The 15,548-nt window shown below is 40.5% G+C and overlaps 2 protein-coding genes and 1 pseudogene across 3 annotated transcripts in view; 1 reads left to right on the forward strand and 2 right to left on the reverse strand.

The window, feature by feature from the left end:
• Nucleotides 1-4,628, reverse strand: part of KIF15 (kinesin family member 15) — a 59,651-nt gene extending 55,023 nt beyond the window's left edge. The window contains 3 exon segments of the mRNA XM_079115492.1: nucleotides 1,563-1,746; nucleotides 2,394-2,436; nucleotides 4,509-4,628. Coding sequence (XP_078971618.1) covers nucleotides 1,563-1,746; nucleotides 2,394-2,436; nucleotides 4,509-4,527 — 246 coding nt within the window. The 5' untranslated portion in view covers nucleotides 4,528-4,628.
• An 81-nt stretch (nucleotides 4,629-4,709) lies between these two features.
• Nucleotides 4,710-14,274, forward strand: KIAA1143. The gene is made up of 3 exons (XM_079115858.1): nucleotides 4,710-4,876; nucleotides 8,566-8,710; nucleotides 10,928-14,274. The coding sequence occupies exons 1-3, from the start codon at nucleotides 4,769-4,771 to the stop codon at nucleotides 11,140-11,142; spliced, it is 468 nt and encodes a 155-aa protein (XP_078971984.1). The 5' UTR covers nucleotides 4,710-4,768; the 3' UTR covers nucleotides 11,143-14,274.
• On the reverse strand, nucleotides 8,853-10,379 carry LOC306646963 (ribonucleoside-diphosphate reductase subunit M2-like; annotated as a pseudogene). Its single transcript has one exon. The product of its transcript is annotated as a ribonucleoside-diphosphate reductase subunit M2-like (transcript).
• Nucleotides 14,275-15,548: the final 1,274 nt, after the last annotated feature.

Genomic DNA, 15,548 nt, shown 5'->3' on the forward strand with positions numbered 1-15,548 from the left:
AGCCTGGCCAAATACCAGTACCTGAGAAAGCTAACTCAGTGCCTACTTGACTATCTCTGACTTCATCTATTTCTATGAAATAGAGTTTGTACTATTTTAAAAAAGTGGTGATGTTAAGTTTGTAATTTTTTTTCAAAAACACAACTAAATTTCATGTAAAATTTTTCATGGCATTTTTCATGCGAATATTATTCTGGTATTAATGTAAAATAAGACACATAGCCCTAGTTTTCTTCAGTTATTTTCTTATAAGTTTGTATTAAATAATATCTGGGTTTTATTATGAATTTTGCATGTAAGTAGATGCAGTCTTATCAACAATGCAAGAACTCCTAAACCTATATTGCTCATGAGTCACATGTGGCTAGTGAGTACCTGAAACATTGCTAGTCCAAATTGAGATGGGCTGAAAGTGTAAGACACACACTAGATTTTTTTTTCGGGGGTGGGGGGTACTAGGGATTGAACCCAGGGGCACTTAACTACTGAGCTGAGCTATATCCCCAGCCCTTTTTAAAATTTTCCATTATGAGACAGGGTCTTGTTAAGTTGCTGAGGGTGGCCTCAAATTTGCAACACTCCTGCCTCAGCCTCCTGAGTCAGAGGGATTACATGTGTGCACTACCACACCTGGCCACGCACTAGATTTTGAAGACTGAGTATGGGGGGCAAAAAGGAAAATATTTCAATAATTTACATTGATTACATGTTGAAATTATACTTTGGACATATTGAGTTAAATGAAATATATTTCTAAAATCAGTTTTATCTGAGTCTTTATACTTTTCAATGTGTCTACTAGAAACTTTAAAATTATATATGTGGCTTTTATATTTCTATTGGCTAGCAATGCCCTAGATAAAAAAAATAAAAGATCTAAACTCTAAATAGCTCACTAAAAACATTCATAAGTATAAGAGAATAATCAAGACCTGTGATGTCCAATATAGTAGTAGTCATTAGCTACATATGGCTAAAGTTTAAATTAATTAAAATTAAATAAAATTTAGTTCATCAGACACACTAGGTACATTTCAAGTGCTCAACACAGCCTCATGTAGCTAATGTACATGAGGCACCAATTTAGAATTCTATCTAATTTTAATTAAACTTAAATAGTCATGTGGCTAGAGATTACTATAATGGACAGCTCAGATATAAAAGATTTCCATTAATGCAGAAAGTTCTATTGGCTAGTGCTGACTAGATCTTAATTAAGTTGGACTTAACTGTAAAGACAGTAATTGTCATCATAGTAATTCTAAATCTTTAAACTAGGTGCCTAATCGTCCTTATCAATCACTGAAGTGGCCCTGAAAAGTGCACCTCCATTAACCTCCATCACTGAGTGGAGAAGGAAAGTAAAACAGGCTTGTGTCACCCTATTACAAAAATTGATGAATAAAGAAGAAAACTATTTAGTAAAATCAGAGTTGAAAAATTCAAAGAATGTTTGAACTTATCTTAAATCAATCAAACTAAAGAGATCAAAAATGAAATCCTTACAAGTAACAAAGATTTGTATATTTCAAATGAAAAGTTAAGTTCCCAATTTTCATTACCTGAGTGGTGTCCATGTCTGCAACATAATCAAATGTGAAGGTCTTGGGCTCGGGGCTGGAGTGCAACCGGAGAGTTGTGGTGGAAAGCACAGATAAGCACAAGCTGTGCTCTCCATCAACTGACCGAGAGCCCTCGGCGGGTGGACGGATGCGCACAAAAATTTTGATGGCATCACCTTCGTTACTAAAAGAAAAAAAAAAGTAACAACTAAGTTTACTAGAGAAAAGAAAACTGTGAAGGATCAGAGTCTCATGTTGCCTCTAATGTTTATTATAATGAGTTTCCCCAACAAAGTCCAAGACATACTCCATTTAAATTTACCTCTTATAAGAGTCTCAATGACCCACACCCTTTATTGATTTATTTCATGAAAAGCACCTTACAAACCTTTACTGGAAATAAATTCAAAGGAAGTTCATTTCAAAGGGATATAAACACTGCTGTCTCTCATTCCTTCTTTTTATTTTTAATATATTTTTAGATGTTGATAGACCTTTATTTTATTCATTCATTTATATGTGGTGCTGAGAATCAAACCCACTGCCTCACACATGCTAGGCAAACGCTCTACCTTTGAGCCACAATCCCATCCCCTTATTCCCTCTTACTAGCAAAATAAAATAGTCATTTCAAGGGAGAATTATGTAATCAACCACATATTTTAGCTTGGAAATTAAGAGGGCAGGGGAGGTATTTGATCTCCCATATTTCCAGCAGGGTGAGGACTAAGTTAAATTTTAAAACAAGTATCCCTTACTATGCTAAATACCTCTTTTAGAATTATAAAATTGCTAATTCTTTGGAGGTTCCTCAACAAGACTTTTTCTTACCTTGGCTGGTTAGACAGAGAGTTTGTCACATTTCGTAACTCAGCTAGGAAAAAAGATAAGTCGTTAAAGATGATTACAATTACTTTATGGAAATTCATTCTCTAACGTGTTCCTCTGTTGCTAACACTCCCCAGTCTCCTCAGATTCCTCACATCCATGGTGTGGAGCTCCTGGGCTGAGGTCTTGATCCTCTTGCCCATTCTATCTCAACCCATTAAGTTGGTGATGCTGTTCAGTCCCACAGTTTTAAATTTGGGAATATGCTATGATTCCCAAATTTAAATGTTCTCTCTGGATTGCTCTCCTCAGCTCTGGACTTAACATCTAATTGCTTACTTGATATCTCCAACTGCATGTACAGGAGGCAATGTCTCAATCACAATTCCGTCCTTCCCATTGTTCAGGCCAAAACCATAGAGTCATTCCTAAACCCATTCTTTCTCACTCTATCCTATCTATCAGCATATCTCTGATTCTAACTTTAAAACATATCTACAATCCTACAACTTCTTGCCAAATCCACTGCTACCACTGCATAATCAAGCCAGCAACATCCTTTACTTGAGTAATTACAGCAGTCTCCTTGCTTCTCTCACTCCCCTGAGACAGAGATAAGCACAAGGATAAAGGGTAAATGCAATCCTGGGCTTTACATCATGGCCTAACAGCCATTAAAAGATATATTAAGATTTTTCTCTGCTCTCTTATTTAAATCATAGCTTGTAAAGTATGAAAAGCTTGTTGTGGGCCTTAACCATTCCCCTCAAAAACCTTATCAGCTTCAGAGACAAACAACATAAAGGATAAAAACTGTTGAGAAGTCATCAAAACAGCAAATTCCCAGGGCCCTTAACTTGATGTCTGCCATGATTTGTGTTCTCGTAATGGCTACAGCAACTCTTCCTTACCAGGAGACAGAAGAGACAGACGTTTATATGGAATGCGGCATCAATAGGGAAAACTAACATTTGGCTCCAGGATGACCAGCTGATCTTCCTCAGAGTTAAAGTGCTCTCATAGGAAAAGAACCTACACATCCAAGAGTTTCAATGATTTCAAGTAAGATAAAACCAAAGGGGTGTACAGATAGACACATTAATAGTAAATATTCTGAGAGTCAAAGACAAGAAAAAGTCTTGAAAGTTGCAAGAAATGCCTGCTGTTCCGCGTAGCAGGATGAAATCCCATGCCATCCCACTATGTCCGGCCAGCACATATCCACACTGCATATGCTACCCTCCCAATTGTTCCTGAGTAGACGTCTTAGTTATAATTAGATCTTCTAGTGGTATCACAGTGCTTGTGTTCAAATAAGCTTTTTAGCCTAACTCTGTCACATTGCATAGATCATTCATCTCACGAGGTAGGCACTGTATCATCTCACATCACAAGAGGAAGGGGTGAGGACAGTAAGATTTTTAGAAAGACTACATTTCAGACAACTATTATTACAGTATACTGTTATAACTATTCTCATTGTTAATCTCTTTCTGTGCCTAATTCACAAATTAAACTTTTATCATAGGCATGTATAGGAAAAAACAGTATAAGACTGTGAACTATGGTACAGTCCTGTTTTCAGGCATTCACAGGGCAAAGGGGGACTACTGCAAAGACATTGCTGCAATCTAGGCTTTAAAATGCCCTTATCTGGGGAAAAGCCATGCAAGAGAAAGACGTGTTTGGGACATAAATAAATCCTTTCTTTTGAGAAAGTCAGAAATGTACAGAAGGTAGTGAGAGTAAGGGCCGACCCTCAGGCAAGCCCACCTAGAGATGCAGCCCTCTGCGAACACGGAGGAGGCCGGCAAGGGAACAGCAGGATCGAAAGAAGGAAACGGAAGAACCGACGGGTAACTGGGCGCCAGCTCTAGCCTTGGGGTTCCGGTTCCCCACTGCTGTTCCCGAGCACCCAGAACTGTGCCAGCTCCCAGCACGCGCCAATACGCAGAAGGAGCGCGTGAGAGTGGTCTGCCAGCTCGCTGTCTGTGCACGACAGATTCCAGATGACCACTGACCTATCCTGCCCTTCACCCCGGGGAACCCTACGGGCAGCCTCGCGACGTCTGTATCGCGGGCGGTAACTGGGTCTCGAAGCCGCGGCTCCCGACTTACTTTTGCAGCCCGGCGCCATAGCGCCCTCAGCCCTGGAACTGGGACCTGCGCAGCAGACTACCCCACCTCCGGCCGCGCAGCCGTCCCGCCGGCCTAAGATGGCGTGAATTTGAATTTGGCGCTCCGGCCGGACGCTGACGTCGGCACGCACACCGCCCTGCTTGTTCTCCGTCGGGGCGTGGCTTCTGACGTCACCGGCGAGTTCCGTCACTTCTGGTCACCGCCAAGGGGGCCGGGAACGGGTTTTACCCGGATCGGCCATGAGCAAGCGGAACCAAGTGTCGTACGTTAGGCCCGCCGAGCCCGCGTTCCTGTCCCGCTTTAAGGAGCGAGTCGGGTACAGGGAAGGGCCCACCGTAGAGACCAAGGTGAGCACTGCAGTTATGTTACCTCGGAAACGCTCCGGGTACACCACTTCCGGCGCCTGCAGGAGGGTGACTCCTCACCCCAATTTGGTGGTCCTCCCACCATAGGTTCTCCCACCTCTGGCGTCTAGGGACCTGTCTTTTTTAGAGCGCGGCTGCTTTCTTGAAAATGACGTGACGTAGGTGAAGCTCCTGGTCTTCGCTTAAGAAAGATCGCTTTCCTGTCTCTTCTCGCCTGCTTATTGCAGAACCTGTGAGCAGCTTGAGTGATAGCACCGTCCCTGTTTTCCAGATAAGCGGACAGACCCTCGGTCAAATGACTTGATATCCTAAGACTCGGGTCTGGAACGTGTTTTGAGGAACGCCCTGAATCTATTTGTTTTGTTGTTGCAGTAAACTAAGCATATTCTTAAAAACAAAGTAAGCAAAACCTTAAATACAATGGGACGGGATGTCAGTAGGAATCAACCGCTGACCCCTCTTAGGCTTTTGCTGTATAGCTAGTTCACACCAAACCTGCCCTCTTTCAAGAGTAACATCATTATGCTTAGACGATGCGTGGGAAAACAAATTTATATAGCACTGTGTCTCTAGTACTTGCACTAAGACAGGTCACTTGCAGCTTAATAGAGCAGATAAAATTGATTTACATGAAATTATTCAGTACATTAAGTATGCGCTAAACTCAGCACTGTGCCAGGCTCTGAAAGGACAAAGAGATGGATTGCTAAAGTGTCATTTTCTTTTTGACACCTTCCTGCCCTGCCTTATCTCTGTGGGCACAGCCCATCGCCTCTCTGAAGCCTTTCAAAACTCCCCAGTTACTCTTCCTTTTTTCCACTTGTCACTTTATCCATCTCGTCTATAACACTCATTTTGTATCGCAACAACTTGCTCCTCCCCTCTGTATCTTCTTCACTAAATCAAACTCTGTAAATCAGTATCTTAATCCCTCTATTTTCCCAGCACTGTGTTGGCATTAATGAATGGCAGTTATATTGGTTGAATGACTGCCTGTTTCAGGCAAGGCTTCATGGAGGAGTGGTATTTGGATTAAGTCTTGAGCACTGGTAGGTCAGCAGTTAGAGATGGAAGGAACTACTTGAGTGAAGGTGTGGAGTTGGTGAGTTATGGTTTATATGTAGAAGTGATGGAAGGACTGGTGGAGATGGGCAGCAAGGAACCATACAGGTAACAATCAGAGAGTCATTGATCCCCCTGACCAAAAATGATGGTAATGCAGAGAGTAAGTGTTGAGAAAAGGGACATGGATTGGACAATGAGCACTAGAAATGTATCTCTTGTTTTTGGTCATGGGGATCAATCACTCTGATTGTTACCTCTATGGCAACAATCTTTTTGTGCGGTGGTACCAGGGATTGAATTCGACCACTGAGCCTATTTTGTGTTTTTATTCCCCAGCCCTGTTTTGTATTTTTATTTTAGAGACAGAGTCTCACTGAGTTCCTTACCACCTCACCATTGCTGAGGCTGGCTTTGAACTTGGGATCCTCCTGTCTCAGCCTCTTGGGATTACAGGCATGTGCCACAGCACCCAGTAATATTGTAACAATTTTACCAAACAGTTCTTAAATGAGTTTGGCAATCAGCAGTTTAATAACTGTTAACAAAAAGAAACTACTTTTGTGGGACATTGTAATAATTAAGATAAATCATCTTATTCACCTTCTTGAGAGTTAATTCAGAAGTGACTTTCAACAGTCTTTAGTGGTTGCTGCCACTGTTCCTTACACTGTTTCTATAGTTTTCTAGTCACTCAACTAAAAAAGAGAATCAAAATTAATGATTCTCAAGCCTAATGAATATCAGAAATGATTTTATTTTACTTTTGCCTTTCCTTGCTAAATATGCTTATTAATTACTTGATTGTGATCACTTATTGGAAACTTTTAGAGAAAAATAGGCAGCACCTGATGTATAATCAGTGAACTACCATAAATAACATTAAAGAGAATGAGCTTATTGAGTAATGGGACTTGGGCACTTAAGACCTATATTAAATGGTTGAATGTACTCGTGAATAACTTCTCAGGATTTCAGATTGTTTAGCATTACTCATCTATTGGCCATTCATTAGTAGATCAGCAAGTATGTCTTGAGTCCTTTTCCAGGCCCTGTGCCTCTAGATAACAGAGATGAAACACAGTCCCTCTCAAAAGAACTTGCCTACTGGAGACAAAGCATTGAAAACACTGTGTGTACTTGCTTCCTATGAACCACGCAGAGTGTATGAAAGAAGAGGTGGGATTAGTAAGCCCTTCTCAAAGATGTAAGTCTTAAAGGCTGCTTGAATAGGAGTTGGTCAGGGGCCATGGGATTGTTCAGAGACAGAGGAGGTAACAGAGCAGACTGCTTCTGCAGTCTAGATGCCAGGAGCAAGTGGTATGGGAGAAAGCTGTGGTTATAAGCTGAGACCAAGGCATGCATGGCTTTGTTGCCCTATTAGGGACACAAATCTCAATGAGAAGCGGAATGATCAGCTCTTTGAATAATATGTTGAAGACACTTTTGGTGTGCTTATCTTTTAACCCAACACTTCCACTTCCAGGAATTTGTCTACATGTAAGTTTCTAAAAGTGAGCAAAAATGTATACAAGTTTTTCTAATAGTGGGAAAAAACTACACAACCAAAAAAATGTTTATAGGATACTGGGCAAATAAATCATGGAATGGCCATATATGATCAAATACAAAGGCAGTGATTTGATAAACTCAGGTAATTATATATCTCATAGTATTAAGTAAGGATATTTTTGAGTTAAAAAAATGAGAGAGGGCTTTTATGGTGTCTGGCATTTTTTGGAAATCTCAATCAACTGGCAAAATGTTACCATTTAGTATTTGTGTATAATGAGACCATGGTTCCTGTTATGTTATTCTCTGCATGTTATGTTTGAGAAATTTCATAATTTAAATAAAAAAGAAAATAAGTCATATGCAGTATGTGCAAATGTTTTATATACCTACATATTTGTATATACTTGGAAACTGAAGCTGTTACATGGGATAAGGAATGAGCAGAGGTAGGAGAAAGAATACTTCTTACTTGCTGCTTTCTATACTCTGATAGTGTTTGATTATTTTTTTTCTAAATCTGAGAAGACAGAGGTAAAAAGTGTTGATGAGCTGGGCACAGGGGTGCACACCTGTAATCCCAGTGGCTGGGGAGGCTGAGGCAGGAGGAGCATGAGTTCAAAGCCAGCCTCAGCAACTTAGCAAGGCCCTAAGCAACTATAAGACTTAGAGTGAGACTCTGTCTTTACATAAAATACAAAAAAGGAATGGGACTGTAATTCAGTGATTGAATGCCCCTGGGTTCAATCCCCAGTACAAAAAAAAGAGAGAACTGATGTAGCTCAGCATTGCCCTGATTAGACTAGGAATGATGGAATGACCCAAAGCAGAAGGCCCCTGTTACAAGTAACTGCAAACTGGGGTCCTACAATTTGGAAATGAATCCCACTGGATAGGCATCCCAGGGTGACTGGCAGGTAAACCTGTTCCGTGGTATGGTACAGTTAGGCTCTTTATAGTTACTTGAAAATTTATTTCCTACCTCATTTAGTTGTTAGTTACCCTTCTCACTTTAATAATTACACTTGATCACAGAGGTAGTACTTGTATTTGGCTGAAGGTCAGCAACCTACATATTGTATTTTGTTTTCTCTTAGAGAATCCAGCCTCAGCTCCCCGATGAAGATGCTGATCACAGTGACAAAGAAGATGAAAAGCCCCAAGTGGTGGTTTTAAAAAAGGGAGACCTGACAGCAGAGGAAGTCATGAAAATTAAAGCAGAAATAAAGGCTGCAAAAACAGGTATATCTGAAAGTAATATGGTTTCTCTAACCATTTAAGGAGCCTGGAGTATGAAATTGCTTTATTTTATGTAATAGAGTGGCTTGTTTGAAGGAGCTGGTCCTTTTTTTTTTTTTTTTTTTTTTTTTTTTTGTATGTAAAGTGCCAGTTTTATTTACAAACAAGTTAAATATACTTAATTCTGCTTTGTAGCAGTGATATTGTTCTTTTAAATGCCTGATGGTTGTAACTGATGCTTAATTCTACTGGGTCAGGCTTGCTTGAGGGTTCCCTCACTTTGAAGCTGGGATCATCTGAGGTAGCTACACAGTTTTTAGATGCCATTAACAAACACGTGGACAATGGTGTAGCTGGCCGGTGCATTTTAGCTGATTTTTTTGCAGGGTTAGGGGTAATAAGAAAAGAAAAAAAAAAAAAAAAAACCAGCCAAATAAAAGCACATCTTCCGTTCATTTAGAAGTCAGCATCCAAGGTGAAAGAATTCTCTGTTGGATTCGACATCACTCCCATCCTCTGATACTCGCCTACTCTTTTTTCAAAGAAGTTAGTCTTCCCTTCCAGTGAAATATTCTCCATAAAGTCAAATGGATTTTCTACTCTGAAAACCTTGTTGAAACCCAGCTCCAGCATGAGCCTGTCTGCCACGAATTCAATGTATTGCTTCATCAAAGTGCAATTCATCCCGATGAGCTTCACAGGCAAGGCCTCTGTAAGGAACTCCTGTTCTATCCTGACAGCATTGATGATTATTTCTTTCACCCTCTGCTCTGATGGTTTGTGTACCAGGTGTTTGAACATCAGGCAGGCGAAGTCACAGTGTAAACCCTCATCTCTGCTAATAAGTTCATTGGAAAATGTGAGGCCAGGCATCAGTCCTCGTTTCTTGAGCCAGAATATTGACGCAAAAGAACCAGAAAAAAAGATTCCTTCTACAGCGGCAAAGGCTACAACCCGTTCTCCGTAGGTAGCCTCTTTGTCCCCAATCCAACGCAAGGCCCAGTCCGCTTTCTTCTTCACACAAGGCAGAGTTTCAATAGCATTGAAGAGAAATTCCCTTTCTTTAGGATCTTTAATGTAAGTGTCAATAAGGAGACTATACATTTCAGAATGTATGTTTTCCATGGCAATTTGGAAGCCATAGAAACAGCGGGCTTCTGTAATTTGAACTTCTTGGCTAAATCGCTCCACCAAATTTTCATTTACTATGCCATCACTTGCTGCAAAGAAAGCCAGAACATGCGATATAAAATATCGTTCCTCAGGCTTCAGGGCTTCCCAATGCTGAATGTCCTTGGAAAGATCTACTTCCTCGGCTGTCCAAAAGGAAGCCTCAGCTTTCTTGTACATCTGCCAAATATCATGGTATTCGATAGGAAAGATGACAAAGCGGCGGGGGTTCTCTCTTAGTAGTGGTTCATCCTCCACGCTGGGGGCAGGTACTTTAGTTTTCGGCTCCATGGGCTCCTGGAAGATTCTCTGCGCGGTCTTGCTGGCCAGGACGCGGGTCCCGCTGAGGGCCCGGGGGGGTGTTCTCCTTGTCGGCCAGTCTGAGCCCCTTCAGCGGCGAGAGCTGCAGCTGCTGCTGGTCTGCGATGGTGGCGAGCGGGACGCGGACCGAGAGCATGGTGGCGGCGGCGGCAGAGGTAGAGACGGCAGGGAACCAAGTGGCCAAGCGGGACCCGGAGCTCCCTGGAGCTGGTCCTTGGTTCAAGTCTTGGCTTTGACACCTAACCAGATATGACATCTTGAGCCAGTTATTTCATGTCTGAGCCTCAAGATTCTCCTTAGTCAAATGGAGAGAAGTGTACTTATTGGGTTGTTTTGAGGATTAGGGGTGAGTTTAAGTAAAAGCCCTATTAAAAAAAGAAAAAAGTGGTTAGATTTACAAATCAATGAAGTCTATATAATTAGTGCCTGAAATGTGATATGCTATATATTTTTATTATTTCCTAACATCTATTACATTGCTTTGTGGGAAAATACTGTATTCTAAACACATTTCAAAATACTTAAAAATACAACCTGATGGACTAGAGGTGCAGCATTTGCAAGTGAACGCTGGTCTTGTGGGGCATATAACTAGAAGCAATAGAGAAGACCATACTGAATTTACTCAACATCATCCTCAAATACATTATGAAATTGTTTTTTGCCATTTGACTTTTGCTAATGGCAAAATAATGAGAAAAAAATTCTTTAACTTTGTTTTTGCTTCAGATGAAGAACCAGCTTCAGCTGATGGAAGAATCATGTATCGAAAACCAGTCAAGCGTCCCTCAAGTGAAAAATATTCAGGTTTAACAGCAAGCTCAAAAAAGAAGATGACAAATGAAGACAAAGTAAATAAGCAGGACTCAGTAAAAAAGAACTCACAGAAACAAATCAAAAACACCAGCCTCCTTTCTTTTGACAATGAAGAGGAAAATGAGTAAGTGTAAGCCTTTTGGACTTAAGTCTTATTTGAAAGTATATGAGGTATTTTTTAAAAAATATTTTTTCCTATGTCTTTTAAAATAACATTTTTTCCTGTTATACTATAAGTTCATTATAGGAAATTTATAAAATACAGAAAAAAATTTAATAAAACAAAATCTGTGTCTATCCATCAATACTCCTTTGACTGGAAATGCCAACTTTATAGGCATTAACATTGTTACTTGCTATATGTATATATATATATATATATATATATATGTAAATTATATTCTATAAACAAAATTTAGATTGTGTTATATGTGTTTTCTCTCCTCCTGTCTGTTGACATTACATTGTGAGCATTTTTCCAGGTCATCAAATTTCATAAATCTGATAATTAATATCTACAATGAATTTCATAATTAAATGGATTTCCCTTATTGTATCTTCCTCATTAGCAGAACACTTTGAGTGAGGGAGGTGATAATGCACCGAGTTAAAAATACTTCCTCAGCTGGGTGCCAGGAGCTCACACCTAGCAACTCAGGTCTGAGACAGGAAGATTGCAAGTTCAAGACCAGCCTCAGCAACTTAGGGAGGTCCTAAGTAACTTAGCGCGGACCTTCTCAAAATAAAAAGATCTGGATATTGGATATGTAGCTGGGTTCAATCCCTGGTACCAAACAAAACAAAACGTCAGCTCCTGCTAAGGGTGGCCATGTGACTCTGCTCTGGCAAGTTAAGAGATGCAAGTGGAAACCTGCTTAATAAAGATGCTGGGTGTTTTGATACAAAAGAATAGACTTGACAAATACGAGCCTTTGCCCTTATCTCTTCATCCTGCTTGGAGGACAGCCATAAAAGCTATGAGTACCAGAGCTGGAATTTTTTGGCACAAGGAAGGTAGCCACTTTCTTTGAATATTAAAGTGGAAAATTGAAGGAGCTTGGATCTTGATGATATGCACCAGACTTGGACTGCTGGCCTCTGAACTTCATGATACATGAGAAGAGTAAACACTGTGCTGATTTAAGCCTTTGTCAGGTTTCTGCAGTCAAATACTGTCCCTAAGTAATACAGTAAATAACTGGTTAAACATGAGTACATTTCTGATGATTTTTTTGCAATGAATTGCTGAAAGCTTTTTTTAAAAAATTTTCTTTATATTTATTAAGGGATAAAAGTATTTGAATATTTTTAAAACTATTGATGTTTACTTTCAAACTGCTTTTTAAATAAAATTTTTTTACCATTTTGTTCATTTACCAACCATAAGAGGTCACTTGACCTCATCCACAATAATAGTGCACAAGCTTTGGGTTGACACCAGGCTTTATTTTTTATTTATTTATTTTTTTGTCAACTTGATGTTTTCAAATGGTATTAATAGGTTCAGTTTAATTGGCATTTTCTTTGATCTACCAGTGATGCTAAACTTTAAGATGTTAACTTCCCTTTGTTATTTCTGGAATTAGCTTTTTGTCCATTTCCATAAGTTTAGTCATGTTTTTCTTATTAATTTGTAGATTGTGTAATTCATGAACCTTTTGTTCTGTCTCAGAATCACCTCACCAGGCACAATCCCAGTGACTCAGGAAGCTAAGGCAGGAGGACCACAAGTTCAAGACCAGCCTCAGAAACTTAACAAGACCCTTTCTCAAAATGAAAAGTAAAAGGGCTGGTGGTAAAGCTCCACGGTAGAACACCCTGGGTTCAGTCCCCAGTATCAAAAAACAATCACCTATATTCTCTTGTTCTTTGTTTTCAATTTTTACGTTTTGAACTTTATCCCACCTGGAATCAAAACAGCTGTACTTTTTTTTTCCTCTCCAATAATCAATTATTGTAGACCCATGCCTGCTTCTCATATTTGAAAGGCCATCTAAGTGTTGGGACAGGGAAGGAAGAGAAGCACTGTAGAGCCTACAGCTTTCCAGGTAATTCCTCAAGAACCTGCTTAATCCTAATAATTTTTCTCATTAGTAAAAGTCACCCAAAACTGGGGGCTTAAAACCCCATCTTCACCAGCCACATCCATCTGAAATTAGGAATTTCAGAGCATCTTGTCATGAATCTGGTGCCATATTTGTCTCCTCCAGTTTAAGTTTCTAAGGACTACTCACAAGCAGGGAGGAGAGACCATCACAGTTGATGCATGTGGGTGGGAATGGGAGCCCTGAAATAGGCTCGCTCTAAATCATTCAACTAGTCCTGAAGGCAGTGTGCGGTATTCTCTTTGATGCATACTTACTTGTTATGTAAGCCATGGTGTTTTTTTTGTTTTTCCTCTAATTTGTATTATTGCTCTATTCTTGTACCATAACTACACTGGTGTAATTACTGTACATTTTAATGTCTTAGTGCCTGGAGGTGGGAATCTTGAAGGCAAGAACTTGTCCTAATCATCACTGTATCCTCAGTACCCAGAACAATACCTGGCATATTAGGTGCACAATAAATATAGTTAGAATGAATGCGAATGTTGTCTTTAATCTTTTTATAGACCAGTGGACCCTGGACCAGCAGCATCAGAGCCCCCTTAGGAACCTGAAAAATGCAGATTCTTGGGCTTTACCTACTAAATCAGAAGCTCTACAACAAGTCTGACAGGTGATTTTGATATTCACTCTAGTTTGAGAACCACTGTAAGACTATTAGAACTACTATAAAAAATAAAATGAAAAATTTTAAAAATGTGAAAAACTGTTGAAAAGGCCTAAATCTTAAAATACATCATATTAAGGAAACCTTTATTGCAAATGATACATGTAGCAATGTAAATTTAACAGCTATGAGTTTACCAGTCCCTCAGACTCTCAGATTCCTGGGCAAGAATGGCAGAACTGACCCTCCCCTCTTGCACAGGTGTCATTCCTTGGATCCTACCTGTCGTACTTCTGTGGTCAGACAGACCCATAACACATCTTGCCCGATTCCTGGCCCCTTCCCTGACTCATCTCCAAATCCAGTGTCTCTCCGCACTCAGTGTACTTTACCCAGCCCAGTTTCCTGGGGTTGCATCCCTGTGCACCAGCTATGCTCCACTCTGTAGGAGTCAGATTGCCCCATGTATCCAGAAGCTTCCGATTCCTGGAGCTACATACATAAAGGGGCTCAGAAGCTGATAAGGATGACCTGGGGTTGCTCTTGCCACCCTGGCTTCTTCAAGTCCATAGGGCCCTGTGACAGCACATATTGGCTCCCAAACTAGTTCATAAGCAGCCTGTCCTTTTCTCCTGTGAGAGTGTGCCTTCAAATCCCAAGGGCTTTCCTCTGTGGGCCACTAAGCCACAACATGTTGGTGTGAGAAGAAAGCTAAACTCAGAACGGACATGGAATGCACTCCTGTCTATGCCCAGGATGGTGGGTTTGAGGTCTGTTAAGAGTTCCTCTTCAAAGGACTCTGAAGGTAAAAGTGCCACATGGCAGAAAGCAGCACCCTTTCATTTCTGCCATGTCCTGGCATGTAATACCCACCACATTCCTTCTATCTCTGGGCTTCATAGAGGCCTTTCAGTTCTGCCAGGGCAGGAAATATTGACAGAACCATTTGCTGGGAGGAGGAACAAAAGTTTCTGTACATCCTATCTATTTAAGAGGGTCTTAGGAGGACCCCAGGGGAGAATAAGGCAATTAGGCCACCCAAAACAGGGCCTAAGGTAGGAACATTGGCTCAACTGCTCACTAAAGGCACATCTTGCTTATCTAGGGCACCTAGGGCACTCTCAGTTTTAAAGAGCAAAGATGCTGCAAGCAAGTAGGCAAGCCAAAGGCTTGGCAGGGAAGCAACTACACAGGACACTCCATGAGAACTGGGCATGTTATTGTACAGTATTTCCTTTTATTATTTTGTTCCTGAAACTGATAAAACCTTGTCAAATGTGACAGTTAAGATTTAGCTGGTCCACGGTAATTAAAGAAAGGATCAAGATCCTAGTTTCAAGTTGGAATTGGATAGAGAAGAGCCTCCTGAAGTTAACATTGATGGTGGGCCAGTACCGAAGAAGCCAGAATCCTAGGAGGTGGCAGCAGCACATGATGCCAACAGACTGCAGGGCTTGTCTGTGGGCAAAAGTGAAAGATGCCAGCTTTTCCTCTCTCCTCAAGGAGTCCCTTATTCTGAGATTCTCATTTCTCTGGAGCTAAAATATACTTTTATGGATTTATTAATAAAACAGATAATAGTTTAATTCAATGTGTTTACTTGCCAAAAGAAAAGACTGAAGAATCTCCACTGGTCTCCAAAAATAATGCAATGCTAGGGATCAAACCTAGGGCCTCACACAGGCCAGGCAAATGCTCTACCAATTAGCCTCTTCCCCAGCCCTCCAAAAATTAGTTTCAGATTTACTGCCTGGGAAATCCCAGCACATTGTTGGGGGATGATTAAAGGATTTATTCTCTATGGCATGTCATAATTTTC

The sequence above is a fragment of the Sciurus vulgaris genome, assembly GCF_902686455.1.
Source record: "Sciurus vulgaris genome assembly, chromosome: 16".
Taxonomy (NCBI): Eukaryota; Metazoa; Chordata; class Mammalia; order Rodentia; family Sciuridae; genus Sciurus; species Sciurus vulgaris.